Source organism: Chinchilla lanigera, unplaced genomic scaffold (genome assembly GCF_000276665.1).
Source record: "Chinchilla lanigera isolate Chin_1 unplaced genomic scaffold, ChiLan1.0 scaffold00056, whole genome shotgun sequence".
Lineage (NCBI taxonomy): Eukaryota > Metazoa > Chordata > Mammalia > Rodentia > Chinchillidae > Chinchilla > Chinchilla lanigera.
This window is the reverse complement of record NW_004955457.1, coordinates 7,289,498-7,317,001: the sequence shown is the minus strand read 5'-3', so window position 1 is coordinate 7,317,001 and position 27,504 is coordinate 7,289,498. Positions and strand designations below refer to the sequence as shown.

At 41.1% G+C, this 27,504-nt stretch overlaps 1 protein-coding gene across 1 annotated transcript in view; it reads left to right on the top strand.

Annotated features, from left to right (window-relative positions):
- The window catches only part of Ccnyl1 (cyclin Y-like 1), a 32,807-nt gene extending 11,689 nt beyond the window's left edge, over positions 1 to 21,118 (top strand). The window contains exons 4-11 of the mRNA XM_005396979.1: positions 157 to 191; positions 5,893 to 5,993; positions 8,547 to 8,582; positions 10,789 to 10,840; positions 11,449 to 11,568; positions 15,765 to 15,931; positions 19,292 to 19,454; positions 20,759 to 21,118. Of these exons, the coding sequence (XP_005397036.1) occupies positions 157 to 191; positions 5,893 to 5,993; positions 8,547 to 8,582; positions 10,789 to 10,840; positions 11,449 to 11,568; positions 15,765 to 15,931; positions 19,292 to 19,454; positions 20,759 to 20,869 (785 nt within the window). The 3' untranslated portion in view covers positions 20,870 to 21,118. The remainder of the gene's footprint in view (positions 1 to 156; positions 192 to 5,892; positions 5,994 to 8,546; positions 8,583 to 10,788; positions 10,841 to 11,448; positions 11,569 to 15,764; positions 15,932 to 19,291; positions 19,455 to 20,758) is intronic.
- The last annotated feature ends 6,386 nt before the right edge of the window (positions 21,119 to 27,504 follow it).

Below are 27,504 nucleotides of genomic sequence, written 5' to 3'. Positions count from 1 at the left end.
AATGATTTAAATTGTTAATTTTGTTAGAAATTATTTTTTAAAAATGGAATTTTATCTCATTTTGCATATTGGTAATCCACCAGATAATTAGTAACTACTTTTATTTTTCTACAGCATTTATATTAGAATTGATCAGTTAATTTTTTTTATTCTTAGTGCGTGAAAAGCGGAAGAGCAACCATTTAAACCATGTAAGTAAACAGTTCAAAAGTTAAGAAATTAATAGTTTGAATTAAAAGTATATCTATCTGCCATGATTTCTAAAAAATGTAATGGGGACCTAGTTTTGTTATTATGGACCTCTCTTGTAGATTTTCTAAATCTCTATTTCCCTAAATATTACACTTAGGAAAGTCTTTGACTTAGTAATGTCCGTTTTTAAGGGTTTCTGGCATTTAAGTTAAATTTTAACAAAATGATTGTAAAGATCTGCCTGAAATTTTTTGCCCTAATTTTTTAGTCTTTTTTTCAATCAAAGTAAACTATTTAATAAACTAGTTTTTAGTTCCTGTCATAGTAGGTGAACATTTAGTGTCCTCATTCCATTGTGACCTTATTTCTTTCCTTGTCATATATCAATTTTTAATTAAATCATTAATTGATATTTACGGTAAGACTTTGCTGCTGAGTTGTATAGTACTCTGGGCTGCCTCCTTGTGCATGCGTAATTCTTCCTCTTAAACATTTCTGAAATCTGAGCACCTCTGTCCTAGATAATCCCTCTTCTCCTAGCCAACATTAGGCCACGTAGTTAAATACAGTAAGTAGCCCCTGGCAGGTCTCCCATTTTACATTCTTTTTCTTTTATGGATTAATTTCCTATTTTCATGTGTCGGTTTTCTGTTTTTTCCCCAAAATGTTGTAACATTTGTCACATGCCTATCAAAAATATTTTCCCTCTCCTAAAACACATCAGTTTCATTTTTCTCCTGGAGGCAGCCTCCCTTGGCCTTTTGTCCTTGTAGTCCAGTATAGGTGTTTTGTTCTTGGGTCTGCTCTTCCTCTCTGGAATCTCACGTAACTGCACTCTTGTGTTGGATCCTCTATTTCCTAGATTGTGTTTCCCCTTGTCTTGTTATACTCCTTTGTTTTACAAGAGCATATTTTGTTTATGTGTTGAAAGAGGGTCTCACTATGTAGTTTAGGCTGGTCTTGAGCCCAGAACAATCCTCCTGTGTGCTCTTGTCTCAGCCTCCTCCTGAGGGCTGAGTGCTCTGGAGCACATTTTCCTGGGAAAGGTATATGCATTATTTTATCCATCTAACTTGTTGGAAAACCCCTCCTATTTGGTAAAGAGTGGAATTCTAGGTTGAAATTAATTTTCATAGGGTTCATCTCATTTTGGGTGTTGCTATTAAATCTGTGGCCATTGTATAATACAGTTACATAATCAGTTTAGTCATTTTCCCTCAACCCTTCTCTCGAAGCTTTTAATATCCTCTCTACCTCTGGGATGCTAGAAGTTCATGGTAGAGTTTATTGTGGCCCTTTAAATCCAGTTGGGTCTGTTAAGTCCGCAGATTCTCTTCTAGAGAGAGTTTTAAAAAAATTCTTGATACTTTCTCTGTTTTTCCTGGCAGTCTTTTTATTTAGATATTGGGCCTCTTAGACCAGTGTTTCTACACCAATATCAAATTTCTCCCCACTCTTATTTTGTAATTATTGTTCTAATTTTTAAGAATTCCCAGGGCCAGGGATATAGCTCAGAGGCACAAGCGCCTGCCTGGCAAGTGCAAGGTCCTGAGTTTGATTCCCAGTACCAAAAAAAAAAAAGAATTCCTTGATTCCCAGTACCAAAAAAAAAGAATTCCTTGATTCTGTGCTTTAGCCTTTCTCTTGAATTTTTTTAAACTTTTCATTTGCTCCTGAATTTTTAGCACTCCCACAAATTCTTTTTTCCTGTTGTTTTGCCCTCTTTTCTTGGAGGCTTCCCTCGGATGTGTGGTTGTCCCTGATATTCTCTGATTGGAAGTACCACATATGAGCAGGACTTTTGTTAACTGATAGGTCTCACTGCAAGGGTTTGGAGGCAAAGCCAACTTTACATTTATGGAACCTCAGTGTCTGCTCCGGGACAGAGCTCGTTAGAATGAGCTCTCAGTCTCCTCTGTCTGTGGAGTGTAAGTGGGACCACTTGCTTTCCAGAAATTGGAAAGGAGGTACAGCTCCAATTTGCAGTGTGCAGTCTTTTTCTTCTTATTTTCTAGCTTTCAGTCCTGGTACACCTGAGCCTGGTATATCTAGGCCCAGAAACTAGTCAGCAGGTTTAGTATCTCTATAGAATAAATACCTCATTGCCTTACAGGTGGAGGATGTATGGGCTTTGTGGTCTACCCACAGATTTCCACCCACCTTCCTGCCCTTTACTTATGTTTCGCTCCAAGTTCCTGTGTGCCTCTGAGTTGGGAGCCGGCTGCGGGTTCTGCCAAACAAACTAGCCAGCCTATTCCTGTTCTAGTCACCTTTCATAGCCACCAGAGTTTGCTTCCACTGTTCTTCCATGGTCTTCTAGCCCTATGTCTACTTCTCATCTTTCAAACATTAAAACTGTCAAAGCTCTTTCCTGACCTGTATATAGCATTTATTTTACGATTTCAGGAGGAAGGTGACATATTTGTGGTTAGTCCACCATGTGTAAATGAACTTGGATGAATTTAGCAGCTTTAAGTATAAATTTTAGTTTAAATTCAATATACTCAATGATATTAATCCAGAATCTGTAAACTGTCCTCTAATTAGCATATACTAAGGTCTTAAGAAGACTGCTCAAACCACACACCTTGCTGTATTGTCCTAGTATTGTACAACACAGATGGAACAGTTTCCATGAATGCATAGAGCGCTAGAAAATTTCAAGTTAATTAAATCATTAGTTCTTTTAAAAAATCCAACATTTGTCTTGTAAAAAAAGAGAGAAAAGTGAATGTCTTATTTTTTTAATAGGTTAGAATAGAGGCAAGTAGGCATATTGAGAAAAGTCAGTGGGTGCGGACAGGATTTCAACTAGTACTTTCCCTTTACTTTTAAGGTTGGGGTTATGACTTAGTAGACTGCTAGATGCGATGATTTTCTAGTTACGGTCATTTGACCGTAAGTCTAAGTACCCCCTTTCCCTTCCTGTAAAGATTGTGAAATTCCATACTCTGTCATTTGTGCTGACTGAATGAAGAAAAATGTTACTCTGTCTTTATTTTAATAACCAGCTGCCAGTGGTGTTTTTGCTGTTTTTTTTTGATATTTGCATTGTATAACCTTATGTTTGTCAGTAGATTTTATTAAGGTTCTGAGCCAGCAATTGTAAGGTTTTAACCATAAAAGGAAATTGTCTTAACTTTTAAGCAAGGTGAGGGGAAAGTTACCTGTTGGCAGTTATTTCCCAAACTCTACTATGAGGTTAATTTTGCCATCCTCTGGTCTTAAGATTGAAAAGTTGGAATAGCTGGAGTGACTGTTGTGTCCCCTGCTGCATATTGCTTAGCAGAGAGTCTCTACGGTCAGCTTTTCCTGTCACCTTGATGCGTGGGTGAGAGTGGGACAGAGGCGGCTGTTTCTCTGAGATGAGAGGAAGCCCGACCTGATGGGGGTGTGTTCCGTGTTTCTCTGGCTGAATCTAGGAGGTTGTTGATTCTCTAAATGACCTTCCATAGAGCTATGAGACCACATCTCATTAAAAGCACCAGTATTTTCAAAGACAAGCCAGTATACATCCATAATAGGGCAATTGTAACTAAAGGAAAATGGGAGAAATGATCACCTAAAGCTCTACCCAGCTAGTCTATATTTGGATTCATTTCCACTCTGTTCTTTTTATTCCTGTCGAGATTTTTCATCAGAATTGATTTTTGTTAGTGATGGAGAGTATATGCCATGTTACCTGTAATATAGGTTTAGCACCCCTAATTTAGAAATCCAAAATGCTCCAAAAATCTAAAATTTTTGGAGTGCCAACCTGGCACTGCAAATTGAAAATTCCCAGCTGACCTCATGTGACAAGTTTGCTGAAAATACTATATAAAATTACCTTTAGGCTCTGTATATAAGATATATATGAGCACATAAATGAATTTTGTGTTTAGACTTAGGTAGTTCCTATCTCTAAGATTATTTTTATTTAAAAATCCAAAAACTTCAGATCCTGAACAGTTTGATTTTAAGATACTCAATCTGTACTAGTGACTTTAAAATGATCTCTTCCATATTTAATAAAAATATTTGAATAAAACACTGTTTATACTGTATTTGTTTTTTGAAATTATGAAAGTATATACATTAACAGTGTAATATGTACACCTTAAATAGTTTAAGAAACATCAGAGTTTAGACAGTTAAAGTATTTGTCACTTGAAGGTGAATTTAGCCCTCCTAATAGTCACACTTTTCAAAAATACATCTGAGTCTTTCTGTTTGTAAGAAGTAAGTGGCCTTACAGTTAAAGCAGCTGAGACAAGCAGAGTGCTATTGTGCACACTGTATGGGTGCCCCAACTGCGGGCTCTCAGCAGTGTGTACCTGTGGGTACTTGTAACTAGGTCTCCTGTCTGCCCCATCATTTGGAGTCGGTGGAGAATACTGATGGGAGAGAGTGATAGCAGGATGGAAACCGTTATATTAATAGAGTGAAGGAAGGCTCATCTGAATTAGCTGGTTTCTTAAGAACATTACAATTTTTGCTATTCTGTGGTTTTACAAAATGTTGCTGTTAATTTTGAGCTATTCAGACAAGATTTGGTTATTAGCTTTCAAGGAAGAATTTGTCAACATAGTTTAGGGTGTTTCAGTATTTGACTATTGTTCTTCTATTCTTTGCAAACAAATGGATACTTCTAAAGTGTTTTAAAGATAGTTTATTCTTTAGAGGGCTGAAAAAAATTCATTGCAACCACTGCAGCTAAATTCTCACTGATAGGTATCTATAGTCTGACTTATCTTCCAAATCCTAATTGATTCTTAAACAATAATTTGTCAGACGCTTGTTGAACTTGCTGATTTGTTCCACATTCTGTGCTCAACAGCAGGAAGTAGAAGCAGTAAGAATCCTCTCTTCTCTGGAGAAGCTTAGTTTCTTACTGAGAGGGTACTCTGCAGGCAGATGATGTCCTGTCACAGTGGTGAATTGGAGGATAGGTTTGCAAAAAGGGAAAAATTTTGTGCTGTGGCTGCTGCGAGAGGTGTCCCAGAAGGTAGATGGGGTCAAGCTTCTGGGACACAGAGGAAGAAAAGGCATTCTAAGAGAGCAGCGTGTATGAAGTGGGAAGGCTGAGGTTTTCATCTGAGTAATGTACTGACAGTCTACTTAAACATGAAGTGAAAGTTAAATTTCCAAAGTTGTTTTTGTTGTCATCTATTTCGTTTATGAGAGGCTCTTTTAAAAGTAGTAATTTTACCCTCTACCCAAGGGAACAGGCCTGGAGAAACCTGTGGCCTGTGGCTTATTAGTGATTGAGCAGCCTTGGCACACAGAGCCTTTGACTGATGCATTTGTGACATCACATTTAGTAAAATGCTCTTGTACCAATAATATTTAAGCTATTACATCTTATGCTAGTTACCAAACAGAAATAGAAAATCTCAGGTACTTTTTAGTACTTAAGAGAAAAACAGTGATAACTTACTTTAAACATTTTATGATATTTATAAAGGGAATTCATAGTAGATTCTTGCCAGGTTTGATTAAGGGTAGCATTTTATAGCCCATTCTTTAACCATCACCTGTGGAGGTCAGCAGCCTCCTATGGGTTCCTGTAGAGGCACACATGAAATCTCACTCAGGCAGCTCATGCAGTGTAAGAAATATCTTAATGCTTTATCGTTTGACATTTTAACCCAGGGAAAAAGACACATTTTATAGGTTTAACTTACTGTGACATTTTCTTCTATTTCCCTTCCCCTTCAGGTATCTCCAGGGCAGCTTACTAAAAAGTATAGCTCATGCTCAACAATATTTCTAGATGACAGCACAGTCAGCCAGCCTAATCTTAGAACCACAATAAAATGGTGAGTACAACTAGGTTGCCAAGGGCTAAGTGACAGACCCCTTCTGCCAAAAACATTCCAACCGTTCTTGGTACTTTCAGCCATTTGATTGTCCTCAGTGCTCGGTTTAAGAGTTGGGGCCAAATGTGGTTTTTCAGCTTCCATTTTAATCTCAGACTGCGTGGTGGAAGGGAAAGCCAGTTAGCAAATGAGGAACGCCAGAAAGGTGTACCTCTTTATTTAATGTATTTATATTGTTGAGCCACTGTTGAACATAAGAGGTGCTTTTTATTGGCTGTTTCTAGAAAACAAGTAGTTCTGTGAAGCTGTAGGCCTAAAGCATTGTTCATCACTTGGAAGAAGGGGCAGCTTGTCCTCTGCGAGCACCACAGTATATCTGCATTTGGGTTTTTCCCCATCATGGGTGAACATGGGTCACAACTGGAGGTGCCCTGTCAGCATGTCCTCACAGGAACCTTTGAAGCTTATTAAAATGATGACAAGACCAGCGCGCAGTGTCCTTGTTCAGGGAACATTATTAATGTCTCCTTGGGTTACGAGTGTTGATTTTCAGAAGACAGGTTACAAGTGCTTTTTTAGAATGTTAATATCCTTGTCCCTAACTTTTTAAAGTCGAAAATATAATTAGTTTATAACCTTAATTTTGTTTCTAATATGTCATGTCAGTTTTTAAATTTTTAGCTCAAATTACCAATAACTTCTATTAAAAACGACAAATTCACAAAGTAATTTTCCTCTCAAATTTATAGTAGTTGAGATCAAATTGCGTTTCAACAAAAACTGAACCTCTCTAAAGTCCTAAGATTTGGTACCTGTCAAGTAATCACTGAATGTTTATATTCAGCCAAAGCCCTAACTCCATGGGTAAAAAAACCACTCAATTTGAATTAAGGTCCTCAGCTTTTGAATTCAAAACATTGTGATGTTTCAGTGTATAATTCAGTGTATAGTTCTAACGAGTAACCTTCCTCAAACAAGTGGGCTTCATGCCCCTACCTTATTCTATTTTGTAGAAGTCTGCAGTAAACTAAAAGTTTTACTTTGTTTTCAGTACATTTTTAAAATTCACACTTAAGTTTGTTCACTATTGGTGAAATAAACGTTTTCTAATTGATAGATCAGATTGGCTTTTAGGAAAGATTTTTTTTTCTTTAATGTCATGAGATAATAGTGCATTGTTCTAAGTAGGTAAACCTTATTTGAATCACTTACGCAGTTTCTCCCAAATACTGCACGTATCTGCAGACACATGCATTTTTCCACCTGCATCTTCCCTTCCATGTGTATAGGTGCTCACAAGCCTGCTAGGAAGTTAGGGGTGAAGATGAGGTGTAATTACTTAGCTAAAAGTATTTTGGGTGATTCTGATCTTAACTCTAAGTCGTTCCCGAACTTGGCTGCACGTTGGGATCCCTCAAGGAACAGTCCTGGTACCCAGGTCATCCCCAGTGTCCGTCTGTCAGCTTGTGTCAGGGTCGAGTCAGGCTAATGTTGAAACCACTAATGTGCCAGAGAAGAACTGCTCCATTTGGTGGGGCCTTGGGCAAGTCAGCTTCAAGCCTTGGTTCCCTTATCTGTAAAATGGATTGTTGGATGAAGTATCATGTAAGGCTCCGTGGTCCTCTTCAGTATATGAAATCAAATTCTGTGGTTTTAAACTCAATTTGGAGACAAAACTGAAACACTATAGAAGTATCCATCTTTGACAGCAGTAATGTTACAGACTTCCTGAATTTTAAAATTTAAAATACTGTGTATACTTTTAAAATTCAGATTTGCCTTCCCTCAATTATTGTGAGCTTCACTTTAGACAGCGAGGGCAAATGGAAGCATATAACATACCTCAGAGAACCGCTTGTTCCCGGATACACAGCGTCTGTGCATAACTTGGGGTGCAGTAACATGAGGTCTGGAGGGTTGCGTCTCTTTACTAAGAGTTCAGTTAAACTCATTTGAAAGGCTGACAATGTTACACTATGTAGTTATGCTGCATTGTTGTCACTGATTATTTCAGGATTGCTTGACTTGCCAGTTTGTAGGCACTTACACTTACTAATAAATTTTCTACTAATAATCATGCAAAAGGGATTTTAAATAATGTTAATTGCTATATCCAGCTATTTCAGTATTTACTTTTGAGTGAAGTAATGAAAAATGGTGGGTAGGTGAACTAAGTGAACTGAAATGTAGGGCCAACTACTTTTTTTAAAAGACTGTGGCATAAAATTAAGTGTACGTACAGATAGATACATGGAACATACACAGGGTGGAGGGTTTTATGGGTAGAAAGGCAAGTGAAGGGGAAATACTCAGTGTATGTTATAAGCAACAGAAACATGTCTTCTAACAGCACGTTACCTAGCATTTTCATTTTATTTTTGCTATAAGGCAAAAAATAAAAAAAGCTAAAACAGGGAAAATGCCCATATGGTGCTATTCTGAACAGGAAGATTTTAGGGATGCTGAGGAGACCTTCTCCCCACCCCCCAAATCCCTTCAGGCTTAACAGATGATGAAAACAGTTGTTACAAAAGTGTTTTTTTCCTCCCACAGTGTGACCTTAGCAATATATTACCACATAAAGAACAGGTGAGCTTTTTAAAAACCTGTCTTGTTATTCCAGCTAATTTGCACGATACCAGGTATAGTATTAGATCATTACTATAGACATCATATAGTGTCATTTTAATGTCATTTTTTAAATTACCATAGTGTGGTTTTATTACAGTAATGTGTGTGATTTTATTCCAGTACTGAAGCAAGTCATTTGGAATTTCTTGTTATAACTAGGTCTCTTTTAAAAATGTTTTATGATAGTGAAGACCTCAAAGAATACTTGTTTCTGTGGGTTATATTGATGTTTACTATTTTAGAAATTAATACTCAAATTAGAAATTAATTAGAAATTATATATGAATTCATATATGTCTACACATATGGCATGTTACACTAGGTTCTTACCATTGATACTGTTGCTATTTTTAACTAGATAATTCTATTGTGGGTGTATTGTTTCACAGTCTCACTGTCCCCTGCCCAGTAGATGCTAAGTAGTATCCTGCGGCGTGTTATGACAACCAAACATGTCCCCTGTGGGACATAATACTCCCCTCCCAACTATGAACCACCTTGTTAACATAAATATCTTTTCATGGAAAAGAACTGTTCTCTGCAGGTATTTAAATGCTTTTTTAGTTGATTGAAAAATGTCTATAGTTTTGCAAATCTATTCCAAAGACAACTAGATTGTAATGTTTGTTGGTTTGCATTTACAGTTTTGTGTTGAAGAAGCAATAAAAAGACAACCTAGTCTCATGGAGATATATACAGTAGTTGAATAAAAGAATATTTTTAAACCTTTCAGATAATTGTGGATATTTTTGTACTATTATATTACATACCACAAAGGTTAGTTTCTTAAATTACAGTGGAATTTTACATTTTTTCACTGAACTTGTTACATTAATACTGTTTGGTGTACTGTATCTTGCACAACTAGTAGATCTTTTACCAGTACATGATTTTATAATATGCATTGATCATTTTGGAAAATATTGGTTATCATTCCTTATAGGGTCAAAAACTCATTTTTGATAGTATCACTACCAACTTTGTAAAAAAAAGTCCCCCAGTATTGAGAAGCTGTCAGGCGCACAGTAAAGAGTACTAGTTTTCCAAAATCTTAATTTTTGTTTTTTTTTAGCTTGACAGTTTGGATTTTGTCACTAATAACAAATACTGGCTATTTTCCTTTTGACAGGCCTATTTTGTTCAGTAGTGTTCTATCATAAGCAGCTTGTTTACTCACAACTAAATCACAAATGCTTTTTCTTAATAGCTATACTTAGCTACACATAAATGGTTCATGTGAACTTTGCGCTTGTGGTTTTTTTGTTTTTGTTTGTTTTTGAGAGTCAAGATTTACTAGCATTAGTTTTTGCTGCTATCAAAGAAGCAAGGTCTGGTTTTTTTGTTTGTTTATTTTTTTTTTTTAATTACACTGTAATTCGGTCTGGTCTTGAACTCACTGTGTAAGCTAGGCTGACCTTGAAATCGTGGCAGTGCTACTGCCTCAGCATCCCCAAGGGTGTGCCACCACATCTGGTTCTTTCTTTAAGTGCAAGTAGCACTGAAGAATGGATGGCTGCTAGTGTAATTTAGTATTCTAGTCTTGATTCATGCTGTGAAATAAGTTTTACTCATTTTTGCTTTTATACTATTATATCTAAAAGGGGAAAAAAAGTGTAGTAATATCTTAAGAACATTGACTACATGCGACTCCTGAAAAAAGCCTAAGGGATCTCACAGAATCACTGGTTTATGTGAGCACAGTGTATTACTTTACTGAATTTTTAAGACTAATGTCTTTTAAAATAGAAAAGCAGCTGAAATTTTATATGCAATCTAGTAGAAACAAAAAATAGATGATAAAAATGTAGAACACTAAAGAGGAGAAACCTGGGAAACCTGAATCTCATTCATGTACATTAAGATCTCCGAAGCCTTGATTGCCCAGCATTGCTGCCTTGTGAAAGGAGTGAAGCTATATTTGGTCTAGTAGCACTGCCAGTTTAAGTCATTACTTAGGGCAGCTTTAGTTGGTCGTTTCGTAGTACTTGATGCACTGAGTAAAAAGCCTTAAGGCCAGAATCTAGGAGAAGAAACTATGGAATTGGTTCCTTGATTGAAGGTTAGGCTTCTCCCTCAAACCACCTCTACCCCTAAAAGATTTGTTATTGATTCCTGATGTTAATGATTCCTGAATTAATTTTTAAATTACGTTCTTATTTTACAGAGATGCAAATAGATCACTGGATATTTTTGATGAGCGGTCACATCCACTCACAGTAAGTGTCCCTTTGTTTTGGAATTGTATTTTTCTGTCATTGAGTTGTATGTATTTCATTCAAGTTTGCACTCACATTAATTACCAGAAGAGTGGCTACAGAGAAAGACTTTTCAACCTAAAAATGAATTTGAGAGTTCTGTAGGGAAAATGGAAAGGAACTTCAGTTTTCTGAGATTGTATCTGTATTTTTCTTTAATGAGTGGTGATGGGTGGTACAGTCATGTGTTACTTAAGAGTGGGATACAGGGGCTGGGGATTTAGCTCAGCAGCAAAGCGCCTGCCTGGCAAGCACAAGGTCATGAGTTCGGTTCCCGGGACCAGAGAAAAACAAAAAAAAAAAAAAAAAAAAAAAGACTGGGATACATTCTGAGAGACATGGTGTTAAGCAACTCCATTCTTGTACAGAGAGCATAGTGCACTCGCACAACTAAGATGGTTGTGGCATCACTAGGTAATATCTTAGGGGACTGTGGTTGTATATGTGGCCCATCATTGACCAAAGTGTCATTATATTTGGTATGGTTGTAGATCCCACTGTTCATATCTTAAGAGTATGTAAAATGTTTTCTTTGCTGGCTACTTATATTGCATCCTTTCTTTCTTCAGCGAGAGAAGGTTCCAGAGGAGTACTTTAAACATGACCCTGAACACAAATTTATTTACAGATTTGTTCGTACTCTCTTTAGTGCTGCACAGCTGACAGCTGAATGTGCAATAGTAACTTTGGTAAGATACTTCTTATTTATCAAGCATGTTTTGAAGTTGGTCTTGTACATAGGGTAAGGTCTCGGGTTTTTTCTAATAAAAGTAGGTTCCTGAAATTATCGTAACTTTTAAGAGAAACCTGTCGAAAGAAAGTAAGTACACATCTATGAGTGTAATAAGCATTACAGTTTACATTGTTGCCTTTGCTTTTCTCATCATAAAACAATTGCTATTAAAGGTAGTTGGAGAGATTTTCCCCCACACTGCGGTATGCACGTGCTCAGACAGAGCACACCGTGGGGTGGGGTGGGCAACAGTGACAAAACCATGTGGTCCACACGGGCTGAGTCCATGCACTTCTAACCAAGTCCCAGGATGTGTTTGTTCCCCAGGCAGTTCTGATGTGTGTTTTGATGGAGAATTGTTGCCTTCGGTTCTCTGCCCTGAGTGTTACGGGTGTTAATTCATCCCGCTGACCTGTGTCTGTCTGTGAAGTTGCCCCAAGTGATAGTACTAGTTCTTAGAAAGGCTTTGTTAGCCTTCTGAGCTATAGGTGTGTCCTTGGCATTGGGTCATCCAGAATTCCTAATGGGAGATTATCATCATTTTGAATAATAAATTCTGTTTAAGTGGTTGAGATTTGTTTTACTCCTTCCCTAGCAGGTCTATAGTGGAAAGTCAGCTGCATGGCCTGGAGGGAAAGAGTACTTAGGTTAGTACCTACTGCAGTAGCATCCAGGGAGAATCTAGAGAGGAGGCTTACACATTGTCCAGTAACTGCTTGGATATGTGGAACTGGAGCATGAATCTGAGAAGTAAGGAATTCAGAGTAACTGTTCAAATACAGAGAATGTGGACAGTGAAAAGTGGGCAGGAAGTCCTCACAGAGCCACTGTAAGCTACCATCAGTTTTTAAGGGACAGAGCAGTAGGAGGAAAATGAGAGGGTGATAGAAGAGACTCCAGATAAGAATATGTATGATTAGAATGCTAAATACAGCTAAGAAGTGCATAGATACTCGCTGGAGAGCTACTCCTTGTCACTGTTGTAGTGCTGGGGTAGAGGAAAGAACAGGTTAAAATTCTGGCCTTTATGAGCTTTTGTTCTGGTAAAAAAGACATTTAATCGTTGTTGAAGTATATGACTATTGCAGGTAGTGGTAAATCCCAAGAAGGTAAATCAGGGTAGAGGGCTAAAGAGGGATTAGAAAGGTTTCTATTTTAGACAGAATGATCAGGAAGAGCTACTTCAGAGATGAACAGCAGCCTGACAAGTGAGGAAGTTAGGGTGCTCAGGCTTTACAGGCAGCAGAGCAGGTGCCAAAATTCCAGCGCAGGAGCATGTTTCATGGGCTCCAGGAAGAGCAGGGCAGCCAGCGCGGGGTGGGGGTGTGTGAGGCTTTCTCACAGCTTGTGTAGCTTGTGGGCCATGGGAGGAAGTTAAATTCTAGGTTGATGGGTGTCTTGGTTACTTTTTTCTCGCTGCTGGGACAAAATACCTGACGCCCAAAATTAAGGAGGGAAAGGTTTATTTCGCTTACAGTTCATGGAAGTCTCAGCCCGTACTTGGCAGATTATCAGGCAGAGTGGCACGTGTAGAGGGCTGCATCTCAGGACGGCAGCACAGCAAAGCTGCCACCACACACACACCCGGGCAGAATGGGGGAGGAGTGCCCCAAGCACTCTTTTCCTGTCCCTTACATATGCAAACTATCCACTCCCAGGCGGGTGCAGCTCTCACACCCATATTCAAACTCTAATAGCCTGCCCCAGGGCCGCAGGAGGCTTTGGGGGGACACACAGACATAAACCATAACAATGGGTAACTTGATAAATTTCAAAAGGGAGAACAGAGTGCCCCTAATTTAACAGGTTCACAACAGAGCTGTAATTTGTATGTTTTGCTGCCAGGTGGTGGACATCTGGTGGTGCATGCGTGACTACCTCCGGGAGCGTGTTACGAGGGTTTCCTGACTGCTCTGGAGAGAGTAGACTGGTTAGGGTTTAGATTAGAGGCGGAGGGGGCCAAGGATGTAGCTCAGCAGCACAGTGCCTGCCTAGCAAGTGCAAGGCCCTGGGTTCCATTCCCAGTACCAAAAACAAAAAACAACAGATTAGAGGCAGAGAAGGAGGGCGGGGAGAGAACAGCGATGCAGGTGAGCAGTGATAGTTGGTAGCTCAGGATAGGAAGCCATCAGCTCACCAGTGAAGGGCAGGGGGAGGGGGATTGCTAACAGTTTGGAGTGGGAGTGGATAACTCAAGTGTAGGTTTTTGGTTCATGCAACTAGGTAAATGGCAGTGCCTTTACATATTAGGACTGAGGGATGCAGAGCTGGGATGAAGGGCTCTGGGTTGTAAGTTTGAGTGTCCCAGGAGTACTTTTAGCCAAGAGATAGTGGCAATAGGCAGACGAAAGTGAGTTAAGAACAGGGTGGCGGTAAGCTGACTTGGGCATGATGTGGTGAGCAGAGTAAGAAGCAGCACTCTAGGACTTGTCGGAAGTGGTATGGAGACAGCAGAAACATATTCATAATGGGAAAGCTCTGTGGCAGAGAGGGAGAAAGTCCTCAGAAGGAGGTACAGTAATTGCAGGAACTGTTCTGCAGAAGTGGGAGGGGGCCAACTGCATAAATAGAAGAGTTGCTTCATGGGAAGAAAAGAAGTCTTCCAGGTGCACGGCAGGGCAAGTGGTGTAAACGTGTCGGCCCAGAACAAGCCTACGGGGAAGGTGGCCAGAAGTTGAGGAATTGTCCGTGTTGTTTCACTACTCTTCAGTTGTTCTTATACAGCAGAGAGTTGAATTGTGCAAGGGAGGTTCATTCGTAGGATACTTGAGAGTGCCAAGTTCTGGGGCATGAGAGGAGACTCTCACCAGGAATGTGTAACATTCAGTAGCCACTGGGTTTTGAAAACATTTGAGTTTGGGGAAGATTGACCTGAACTGCTTGTCTGACAGCCTTCTTCAGATACCATTTTATTTTGGACCATTTTATTTTGTCTTGATGCAGAGAGGTCAGATAGCATATGCAGTGTGCTCTCTGTGTGTGGGCTCTGCTTCTGTGATTTCGACCACTAGTGGAATGAAAATATTGAGGGGAAATTTCTGTCCATATTCCCTAAACAACATAGCATAACTGCTGTGTACATAGCATTTACATTATATTTGGTAACATAGGTCACCTAGAGAGAGACAGCTAACTGAAAGGACATGGGAGGACGTACATAGTTACATGCACATACGGGGCCGTTTTGTGTACTGGCGCATTTTGCTGTCAATCAGATTTGGTCCTGGAACCGATCTCCCATCTGACACCGAGGACGGCTGTCCGTGCTTCCGCAGTGACCTTTGAAGTAACAGCACGTCACAGCTTCCTCTCTTCACTCAGCTGTTAATTTCACCCAGTTCTTAGTGGACTTGGTATTTGATGTGTGTAAAATAATTCATGAGATTGTCTCAAAAACTGGGGATTTAGGCATCCCAGGGATACAGACTGGCAGCTTGAAGACCTTAAAACCAGCCAAATCAGCTAAGTTGGAGATTATATAAGAGAAATTAATTACTTACAAAGTTGATAGCGGAAATGTGCAACATAAGGGCTCTAAGAAGGACTGTCCTTTTTTCACATCATAAAGGCAGTGAATTGGGAGAAAGCTTTATAGACCTGCAGGGGTCGTGCCACTCTGCTCAGCAGCCACTGGGAGGCTCTCTTGTCCACCATTTCTCCAGTTAGTGTCCCAGAAGTGTTAGTTATTGTGACAAGCAGATTAAAATGTGCTCACTGTGACTTGGCTTCTCCACATTCAAGCGTGAGATGTCTAAAATCACCGTGGAACTGCCTGCTGGGCATGGTACCTTGCACTCGGGGAGGCACTCAGTATTCACTGAATAACTTTGATCTACGCTGGGCTGCATCTGCGCTCTGTGTGTATGACGGTGGTGCAGTGCCTCTCTTCAGGATGCCCTTTGCCGAGATGTCTGTAGTCGTTCCTAGGGCCAAAACAGGACTGCGGATTTGTGTGGGCAGAGTCGGCAGCAGAGGTGTCTGACTTCCAACTGGAATCTGACCTCTTGCTTTGGCTGAGCAAAATCTCTGTAGGACTTGAAAGTAAAAGGCACTCACTTTCTGGTCAAACACGGAAGAAATGTCATTCATAACAGTTCTTACTGTAGCACTTAAACTGAACTAAAATCAAAGACCAGTGCTCTACTTTTACAGGTTTACTTAGAAAGGCTTTTAACTTATGCTGAGATCGACATTTGTCCCACTAACTGGAAAAGAATTGTTTTGGGAGCCATTCTTCTTGCCTCCAAGGTTTGGGACGATCAGGCTGTATGGAATGTGGACTACTGCCAGATCCTCAAGGACATTACAGTTGAGGACATGTGAGTTTGTAAGGTTTTGGTGAACTTTCTAACCATTTTCCAGTATCTCATTTGCTCCCAAAAAGTGTACTTTTTAAGAAATAATTTTTAAATGGTACATGCAGGTAATGGAAATAGGCATAAAACTAATACTTCCTATCCAACTGTACCCTAACAGTTCTTATTTTCCACTACTGATTTGTAGGTCTTGGTGTGTCATTACTGTAATAATGTGCTTGATAAATTGGAATAATTTTTCTGGCAATGTTTTGCCAAACATCTTAAAAGCTTACAACTGGAACAGCATAGTACAGTGTGTATTTTTATGGCTTTTACAAAGCTGCCTACCAGTACCAGTCCCTTTTTAAGGGACACATGTCAGGATTTTGAAATAAAAGTTTGGCCACTATTAAGGTCTTAGGGCCCTGGACTGTTAAAAGGTTTTAGCTTCAACCTGAATCACACATTGTACACTACATTTGTCCCTCACCCAGCACATCTTACAGAAGTCAGGAGACACGAAGTAAGGTTTCAGATCCCTGTGTTCCCGGCTGCTCTCTAGTAGGCTGCGGTGTATGCAGAAATTGCTGTACTGGGCTGGGAAGCTCCAGGAATCGCCTCAGCAGTGTGAGAAGCACTGCAGGGGCATCAGCTGGTGCTCGTCACCCTGGGTGCTCAGCCAGCTACAGCAGTGCTCTGGGGGCCCTTGAGGTACCTGTAGGAGTGCAGGGAGGACCTCGCCCTGTGTGAGGCTTCTCACAGGTGGCACAGTAACAAGACACCAGCAGAACAAGGGCTTCCATTCAGCCCGGCCGCCATGGAGGGCGGGTTGATGAGGTGGGAGGCAAGGTGAGCAGGGGCGGTGTTCTCTAGCAGGCTACTTTTTTGTTTTTTTGTTTGTTTGTTTTTTTGGTACTGGGAATCAAACTCTCGACCTTGCACTTGCCAGGCAGGCGCTGTGCCACTGAGCTATATCCCCAGCCCAAGGTATATATCCCTGGCCCCTAGCAGACTATTGGAGTGCCCAGTTGCCAGCAAAAACGTCTTTGTGGGTGGCATGTAGGAATGTGTGAAGGAACACCTTGGTCGTATTATCACAGGAAGCTTAAGATCATGACAACCGTTCGTCTTTGTTACCTTTGCCCATTATTCTAGATAAGGCTGTCATCCAGAGTTACCAACTCTTTTTACAGCTGAGGTGGGGACTCCTAAGATTTAGAAGGGGCAAATGGTTAGTTGTAGCAGTTGGCATGGCATTGGGGAAAACGACCATTTTGCTGGTAGTGTAACTTCAGTGGTCATGGTGATACTGCTTGGTTAGCCTTCTTGGCACAGGTTGTGGCAGTAAGACTCTGAAACAAGCGGAAGTACTTTTGGAAGTTACAGAAGCTAATGTGACTTTGATTGCTGTTTGTCCTCAGCCTGCAAATTGGCCCCTTGGAAAAAACAAAATTTGGAATCAAGAACACTACCCCTGCCAGGATGGCAGCTAAAATTTTCTCAAAACCTACAGCTAAGCTGGCCAGGGCTCTGGTTGTAGCTAGCTCTACAAGATGAGAGAAGACCCAGGGAAATGTGTCAGCTTCCTCTGATAGGAGCTCCAGGAGCAGGAGAGGCAGGGCCAGCCACAGTGCCAGTTCTTAGAAGGCTTTTTGTATGTGAAGAGAGAAATACCAAGAGCCATTTTCCTAACCGGCTTTTATGATCTTTGGAAGTGGGAACACATACAGCACAATGTTTAGTGTACATTTGTGTCATCCCCCTGCTGTTGGCTGTAATGGTCTCATTTTGAGTCTAAACTGAAAAAATTTTTTAAAAAATCAGCATCTTATTTTTCTGAAAACTTTCCTACTATGTGTCTCATTTCTTCTCTTCAAAAGAAGTTAAAATGAGCAGCTCCTATTCAGAACATTTTCTGTGCCTGTAAATTGTATGCTATTCAGCCATTAATACAACAACAAAACACCCCAGAAGATCCATATTCTGTAGGCATAATGCTTTTCTTCAGTGATGAAACCTCTCGTAATAGACATGTTAATCCCATGAAGTACTGTATTTCTACAGTTAAAATATATTAGTGGAGAAAGAAATAAAAGGGATACTGAAGTGCATTCATTCCTGTAGTAAATTAAATCCTGATTAGCTGATTATCAAAACATTATCTGATTTACATTTCTATAGACTTACTGCCGTATGAACAGGAAATTAATTGTGGGAGTAGGATCAGTTTGGTTTTAATTGCACCAAGAAAACAACATTTCTACTCATTCTAGATGCTCTCCATTGCAGGACGGCATTAAGCATTCTTTTTACTTGGTCACTGGATGAAATATTAAAAATGTAAAGCCAAGAAACCAAGTATGTTATAAAATAAACCTTGCTCATGTTTACTTATTTGTGTAAACTTCACTTTCTACAGAGATTGCCGTGCAGTGGTAAGGGTTGCTCGGCCCTTGTGTGTATTGACTGTGAGCCCACGGGCAAGGGCAGCTCCACATCAGGTAGCAAAAGGCTCCCCTCCCCTCAGCGCTGCCCTGCCCTTCGCACCACCTGGAACTCCCTACCCGTCGGTGCATTCTAGGACTTTCCAGATACACAAATAGGGCTTAGAAGTCCAGGGCTGTCATGTCCTTCAGTGGGTTTAGTCTAGCCATGACATGTTTTCGGTCTGCCTTCTGAAGTTTAAAAGGAGTATCTCGATTGTCATGGTGGCAGTTGGTCACCCTAGCAATATTAAGGTGAGCAGGAACTTGCATTATGCCCTTTGACATCGCCTCATGTGCCGGGGCCCAGGGAAGGGATTTCCTTTCCCATCCAGTGCAGCTTATTTATGTATTTATTTGAGATGAGTCCTTGTTGCCTCAAGAGTTTTCCCCCTCAGAGATAATAGCAGTGGCTCTCGATGGATCCATTTGTTGCCGTGGTGATGTGCCCACTTCTTTTGTTGGCGCTTCTCTACTTCAATAAGCGCCTTCCTGTTATCAGCTTGGTAAAAATGTCTGCAAGTTCTTCAGAGCTAATAAACAGCATACATCACTCCTTTCATCTGCTCACTATAGCAGGGCTTGGGAGTGAGAGTGGAGTCTGAATCGTACAGCTGCACTAATGGAACTCTGAAGAATGGACCCCGAGTCAGCAGCGCGAGTGCACGAGAGGGCCGCAACCTTTCCCCCCGCCCAGACTCACGGTGCTGGGATGCAGAAAGGACCACAAATAGCTGTACCTTGTTTGAGCATTAGTGTATTGTTCCAGCGGGGGAGCCTTCATTTGTTTCAAAACAGTGTTTAGAGCCATCCTAGAAGCTTAGAATGTTAGATTTGAAGCTAGCCCAGTTGACTAAAGTTGTCCTGTGTTGGTTTTGTTGTGTTCCTCCTCCCCCAGGAATGAGATGGAAAGGCATTTCTTGGAGTTACTCCAGTTCAATATTAATGTTCCTGCTAGTGTTTATGCCAAATACTACTTCGACCTGCGCTCCTTAGCAGATGACAACAACGTCAACTTTCTGTTCGCTCCTCTCAGCAAAGAGAGAGCGCAGAACCTAGAGGTAAGGCTGTGCTTTTACTGTGCAGGGCTTTCCATGAGCCACTGATGCCAACATTGTGTGCAGAGCAGTGGTTACCTGGAAAGGGGAAAGTTTTAAATTAACATGTGAATAGCTCATTAAGAAAGTGTGGTGTTATCTGTTCGTTTTGTATGAGTCTTTTTGGTTTATATCTTGAGCTGTGGGTAACTTTGAAGATAACAATAGTGTAATGACTGCTCCTATTTGGTTATGAAATTTTTTTGTATTTTGTCATAAAATAAAAAAGGAAGAGCTTATTAACTCTTTAGCATCTTGTTTCCAGGGTCTTTTATGGTGTATATAAAGATCTACATTTTTAAAAAATTATAGATATTATCTCTGCTTTGACCATTATTCAGAATGTTTTTAATCATAATTAATCTGTTCTTAATGGTTCTCCCTTTGAGCCGCTGTCCTTCTGCATAACCATATCATAATTGCTTAAAATTGTGTCCCTAATTGTATCTACATACATCGCTCGCCTACTATCCTTGACTGTCTTTTACTCAGTTTGCACATTCATGTTCAAACCCAGGGGCTTACTAGATGGCATTAGTGGCTATGCTGGGAGACCTATACTTAGGATGTACAATGTTTATTTCAAATATGTACTGCATGTGGAAAATACAGTTTTATAATGGAATTGGTAGTTTACATGGGGCAAAGTAATATCTACAGCTTATGACTGGGCATTTATACACCAAAAACAACCCACAACTGAGGTAGACGCATACTTTGAAATGGCACTTCTGTGGTAGCTTGATAGTATCTTAGAATAATGCTTTTCTTCTATAATCAGTGCACTTCTGACGGATGCCTCAGGTATTTAGACCCATCCTGCCCTCCAGCCCACACATGCCTTCCTCACTGACAACTGCTGAGAGTGTTTAATAGCAATGAAGACTAGGTAGAATCTGCAAAGCTGACCCAGTGTTCACAGATTGTTTCACACAGGTGCGTGCATGCTCTTTAAGGAACAGTTGCACAGGGGACAGACAATGTTGCTGTGAGGAGCCTATTGCAACACTTCTGACATCTTTGAGAACTCAGTCTTAAAGTAACTGAATACAGTTCTCTTTTCCTGGTAATACAGTCATCTCCCTTGAAGGACATTACTTTAGTGAATTGGCAAGATGTACCGTGCCCAGACCCTGGCACTGTAGGCCTCAGATAGCCAAAGCAACTGGAACTATGATGTATCTAAATGAATATGCATGTGTGACAAATCAGTGGTGGTGTTCTTCCTTTAAGCTATATTCTACATGTGTTCCACTTGACTTTCCTAGGCCATTTCAAGATTGTGTGAAGACAAAGACTTGTGTAAAGCTGCGATACGAAGATCTTTGAGTGCTGACAATTTCATTGGTATCCAGCGTTCTAATGCCATCCTCTCGTAAGAGAGAGAAATGAGGGCTAATACAGTCATGAACCCCTCATCCGCAAAGACTGGAGAAATACCACCTCTCCTGCTCAGAAACCAGCAAAGTTAGTATTTTCACCGAAAGGAAAGACCTTGCATCAAGAGGCTCCTGGACAGTGACAGCTGCACTCCATAGAAAGAATGAGCAACAACGCACCTTCTGTCCTTTTTAATGTAAACAGTTAAAAAATGACTCCAAAGTAAAAGCTCCCAACCCACACAGAAATACCTGTTTATTTTATAGGCCAACAGCTGAGAAATGTGTGAGGTTTTTTTAAATTACTACTTTAAATTTTTAAACTTTTAAAGACACTATTTAACTTCGATGCTTTTTCCTGTTGCCCCCATCCATATTGCTGTGTATGCCTTCTGATCGATGCAGTATTACTGTTAAAGCATGGGGCTTTGCAAAATTACACAGTGCTGGAAATGGAACCCAGAGCCTAGCCATGTGCTAGGCAAGCTCTCTGCCACTGAGCTACAGAACTCAGCCCAAAACATGAGACTCTTACCACTCACGAGGCCGCTTAGCAGATGGTAGATCGTTAGGTATTAAAGGTTCTCCCTACTGTACCGTTGAAGCTGCTAGTCATTATTGGCAATCAGTTTAAGACATTCCCACTGGCTTGAACCACTGGTGGTGGAAGTAGGACAGTCATGCAAGTGCCACCAGTGATTCAAGCTGCCCAGCAGCAAGACACATGTATTACGACTGTATTACGACCCTGTTGTATGAACACATTAAACCAAAAAACTGCTGGATGACACTTGCCATTCATAATTTTGCAAGCACTACCCACTGGCATTTTGGAATGTTTGAGGTCATAAAGAGAAAGTGTCAGTTACTGACTGTCTCCATTGAATGGGTCTACAGTATATAGTCACCTATTAATGGTGCCTCTTGTTTTCTGATAATTTTCCTCTTGTTAAATGTATTAAAAGGTACAGTAAGCCCCCAGTTTAGGAACATTTGCGTTGTGCACTTTTCAAATGTTACTGTGCAAAATTCACTGTCAGCTCACTAACAAATCCACCTTACAAACAGTTCTCCCGGAACAACTCACTAGTAAGTCGAGGACACACTGTATTTCTACAATGCCAGCCCTCATGGTGTGTACTGATGAACCAGAAAGGAAGACACAAGTGTCCGGCAGCCCTAAGTGTGGTTTTGAGCTTTACAGTCTTTAGTACACCGTGCTGTGCGCGGGCCTTCCACAGTGCTACAGCTGGAGTAGAAGAGCTACAAACTTAGAAAACCTCATTTGAAAGTTACTACTTCATAAATTTGAAATACTTGGCTTTTGTTTGTTCCAGTCTGTCTCCCAAGTATCTGCTCTTGGCCAGCCCAGTGGGGCAGTGAGGAGTCAAACTGGGTCCGGAGCTTGGCTCTGAGCAGTGAGACCGTCCAAGTGAGGTGATACAACTTCCTAACACCTGTAATTCCAGGGTATGGGTACCAGAGCTTAAAATTACACTCATCTTTGGGTTACTTTATCTCCACAGAAGCGCCCTCCTGTTTTCAGAATAGTTCTTTGCAGCGCTGTGCTCCATCTGCTTTGATCACCTAATTTTTTTTTTTACTGTGTGTTTGGCAAGAATATGAAGATCAGTGTTGATTCACACGTAAGTGCAAAAGAATTGGACTTGATCGCAACAAATGATACAAATGTTTGTTTTTAAAATCTTTATGTTAAGTCTGACTATAGGTGCCCTGTTTTAACTTTAATGAATCCAGAACACTTTCCAATTTAAAGAGCAGAGAGTTAATAATTTTTAGCTGATTTATAACAATGTTACGTAAATGTGAAATATTAGTGTTCCCAATTACACAATATCTCTTAACCTTCTCAAGTGTAATCCTAGGGTTTTGTTTTGTTTTTGAGACAGGGTCTTACTATGTAGTCCAGACTGGCCTTGAACTAACTATGTAGCCCAGGCTGGCCTCAAACTCAACTGCAATCCTCCTGCCTCAACCTCGCAAGTGCTGGGATGACAGGCGTGCGCCACCACGCCAAGCTGATCCTGGGAATCTTGCCTGTTAACACAGCCCCTCTCTCAGTGTAGCAGTGCTTCACATTACATTGAGTGCTGCAGTTCATCATTTTGTAAAACGACAAATGATGAGTAATGGTATATGGCCGACTACCATCTACCACCTCAAAAAACTGCTTATGGAGTGTCAAGCTTGGAGATTTGAGTATTGAGTGGTTTTATTTCAAAAAGAATGCTACAACTTAATGTGTTTTTTCTTTCTCATGTTTATATTAAAGAAAATTAATAAACTCTATTTTAATTAAAATACGGCTAGTGTGTTTGCAATATTTCTCTGTTGACATAACATCTGTCCAGAATTTAAAACATTTTACATTGGTCCTGAGTTTTACAAGTATTTTCAAACTGACCCTACTAAACCTGTTTTGATCCATTTCTCTAATTATGGTAGAGTAATAAATTTCTTTCATTTAAGTGCTTTTCCATCTAAAGATAATTTATTGCACTTCAAATCACTGGTCACAGTACTTCATGACAGTACATTAGATGGCATCTTTGAAAACTAGGTAAAGTATATGAAGGAGAAAGGAATGACAAGAACCATGTAGAATTAGAATTTGAAGTTTCAGTTAAATAGAAAAGAAAATGAAGGTATAGGAACTGGACTTGGACTTAGAACAATTTGACTTCAGCGTGCTTTTTCTTTTGTCTTTTTGAGACAGGATCTCGCTATGCAGTTCAGGCTGGCCTTGAGCTCACTTTGTAGCCCAGGCTGGTCTCAAACTCGCAACGATCCTCCTGCCTCAGCCTGCCGAGTGCTGGGATTACAGGCGTGCGCCACCATGCCCAGCTTAACATGCTATTTTCAAAGCCTACATTTCAGTTAGAAATACACCAAATCATAGGCTTTTTCCAAAGTTGCTCAGCTGTACAGTTCCAGTAACCCTCAGTCCTGACAGTATTGTTTTGTATTCATCCATTTGTAATTTTTAGTACTTGCAGTTACATTTTTAAATGACTAATCACTTTGTTCTTGATACATTCCTGATTAGGACAAGTGACGTGATTTAATTTATAAGAAAGTTACAAAATCACTGTAAAATGACTTGAGCCCTGTCAGTCACTAAGCAGAAAAGCTGAAATTAGACTTCTAGTAAATATTTGGAGCCAGGCATGGTGGCGCACACCTATAATCCCAGCACTTGGGATGCTGAGGCAAGAGGATTGCCGCAAGTTCAAGGCTTGCCTGGACTACATAGACCCTGTTTAAAAAAAAACAGCAGGACGTACATGAACCTGGAACTTAATATCACTAAAAATTGCTGTTTCCCACTTCGCTTTAACTCTAGAAGGCAGTACAGCCATTCTGAAAATGGGAAATTGAGGCAACTCCAGGTAAGAGTCTAGACATTAGTGTGGACAGTGGGCAAGTTCCATGAGGTCACAGGACAGGGAAGCCATGTTGCTGGGATCTGGTAGCTGAAAGTTCTGTACCTGGAGGAGGTTATGAGTATCTGGCTTCAAGTTCTTTTCATTTTGAGAATTTGAGGTTAAGATTTTTTACTATGGTAAAAGGACCTCGAAGAAAATGTAAACTTTCAACATCTTCATTGGGAAGAAAAGACAAAAGATCTGAAACGTTTGAAATCAAGAAAACTGCCATTGTCCAGGTCCAATATATGGTTGCGTACTAGCAGTTTCATGTGGTTTCTCCCAGGACAACTGCCCCCACCCCCTCTGGGGACGGGATCTGACCTTGCAGCCCATGCTGGCTTCAAACTCAAGATCTTCCTGCCTTAACCCGGAATGCAGGGGTTATAGGTATGTGTACGCCAGGCTTCGTTACCCCTCGTGTACCTCCTCCATGTGTGTGCATGTTACTGAAATCCAAGAGCACTTGGTCCTGGTTCTGTAGCAACTGTTGACTTAATTTCCCACATCTCTACAGTAGTCTCCCTGGCTTGAAGCCTGTGTCAACCAGAAAACATTCTTCATCTGTGTTCCGGTTAGGCAGTGTGTTTGGAAACTAGCTACAGCACGTAGGCTAGTTTAATCACCTTTCGTTACCTGACCCTTCTCGCTAGCCACATTCAGGGTGAGCAGTCACTGTCCTGTCACCCAGAAGCTGCATTGTTGAGTATAGAACGACTTGGAAAAGCACCTGAGAGCTGGCAAATACCCCAGGTAAGTGTTCGTTTCAGGAGAGAATCTGTAGATTGCACCCAGTATCTACTAACTAATCAGGTACTAGAGCTGAGTCTTAACTGCCAGCCCCTTCCCAACCTGGAAGGTCTGGCAGTGTCAGAAAACAATCTGGCTTCTAAGGCAATTTTCACTGAACTATTTAAGTGGCTTTAGCAAGTAAAAACTTTGACATACTGTGAGAGAAATTTTAGGAACACCAGTTTGTGGTTTTGAATCTCCAGGGCATAAGGACAGCTGGGAACATGAAATCACAGATATTAAGGGGACTGAGTCGTGAGTCCAGTAGTGGTGGGGTGGGGGGGCAGGTGCTAATACTGTGGAACAGGTGAGATGACTTTATGCTGCTGTAAGGGCGAAGCAGTCAGTTTGCATGTGATTTCAGAAATTTGGTGATAGTCGCAGACCCTAGGTCCCCAGTGAGAATCTGTAATATCTGCTTCAGAAGACCTCAAAGGATATCCAAATTAATTCTCTAGCTTTTTAAAGACTTTTTGCCTTCTCAGTCCTACAACCCTTTACCTGTAGCCCCAAGATGGTGGCTTCTCAGGGTGACTGATTGCCTGCCCAAGGAGAACTTGGGGGACTTCTAGCTCCCCATCCACCCCCTCTCTGCTGGACCCTTGTGGCCAACATGGTGATAATTAACCAAGGTCGCTGTGACCACTTCCAAAGCAGGAATACCAGCTTTCAAGAAACACAGATTTTATTTATGGCTGGGAATTGAAGCAGGGTCCTTGCACTGAGCCACAGCCCTCTAGCCCTTTTTCTCTTTTGAGGTAGGGTCTGACTGAACTGTCCAGGTATGGCGTGAGCTTATGACCTCCCTGCCTTGAGTGCTGGGATTACAGGTCTGTGCCTGGCAGCAATACAGGTTTTACATGGAGTAGAGGCTCACCAGCACCTATGGTCCCTCTCGCTCACCTGTTTGAGGTCTGTGTTCCTAAAGCAACTGTCTCCAGCTTACAGTGTTAGCAATCTGCTGACCTCACAGTCCTCGGTATTCCGACTTCCATCTAGGCTGAGAACCAGGCAGCACGCCAACCTCCCAACATCTAGTAATTCACCGGGCATTACTGCCTGTTTCTAAAAATCAAACTGTATTCATTCCATTTCTCTTCTGCTTGAAAACTGCTTTCATCTCCCTAACTTGAGGGTGGGATAAATTAAACTTTTAGTTCAAGTGTTCCAGCTTTTCTCAAGATGTTCCGGTTTTCCCAGACCACTTACCTCTCATCAACTGAAAATGGCTGTGAAAAAAAACAAAGCTTTTCTAATGCAATAGACAAGAACAGGCAAGAACGTTAGTAGAAAATCTGATGGTATCTGGAGTTAGCAGTAACACACTAACCTTGATTTCATACAACAAATACACCGTGAGTGATGTTAAAAGGAGGAGCACATAAGAACTCCAATCTTTGCAATTTAAAATTTGGGAGTAATTTTGGATTTACAAAAAATTATTCTAAATTTCAAAGTTTAAGTTTCTCGGGTCCCAGAGTTACCGAGGCTCAACTCCTGAGGCTGAAGCTGAAGCGGTTCTTGTGCAGCCTTTGAACCTTGCGTCTCTATCTCCTTTCGGCACCATGCCTGAACAGTGCTGACTCCTTGCTTCACTTACCTTAACTTCACTTGATGCTTTTCTGTGTTCACGACAGAGCCATAATTCGTGTCTTGTTGCCAGGTGGCTTGAGTCACGTGGTGCATGCGTGACCTCTTGGGTGGCACAGGGCAGTCCCATGTGTGGTACAAGCTGCCCGATGGAATGGTCATGTGTGTATCACCTGTGGCTCAAGCCAGTGGGAATGTGTTACATCCTCTGAACCCTGAGCTGTGTTGTCACTGCTATTACTACCCCCTTTCACAGATGAGAACAGTGAACTACTGACAGTGTTTGGGATCATAGCCAGTACACAGTGGAGCTGGGAGCTTTGAGTCTGCTTTCCAGTCCACACATGACCGTTCTGCCTCTCAGCTCTGTCTCCTCATGACAAGCTAAGAGCTGTGTAACTAAATCACTCTGAGCGGCACTGTGGCCAATAATATCACCCCAGGTCCATCTTTCTCCAGCTTTCTAAGGTGCCCTGCTCCTTGCTGGTGACTGCCCTCTGCCTCCTTTTTCAGTGGGTGAAAGTGAGCCGGGAGCAAGCAAAGGGGGGACTGCTGACTACAGTCGTGTACATGGCAGTGCCGCCGTGCTCACCATCCTGCGCAGCCACTGCCTCACCTCTTGTACCAGAACACTCACCTTGACACTGAGTTACATGCTCTTCTATTGTCATTCACCTCTGAGGGGATCTGTGCCGTCGCCTGTCTACACTTTAAATTCCTGATCACCCGTGTTTTCCCACAACGCCTCAGCACGGCTGGAGAACCCCGACAACACAAGTGTCAGAGCGAGAGGGATCTGGCACACTG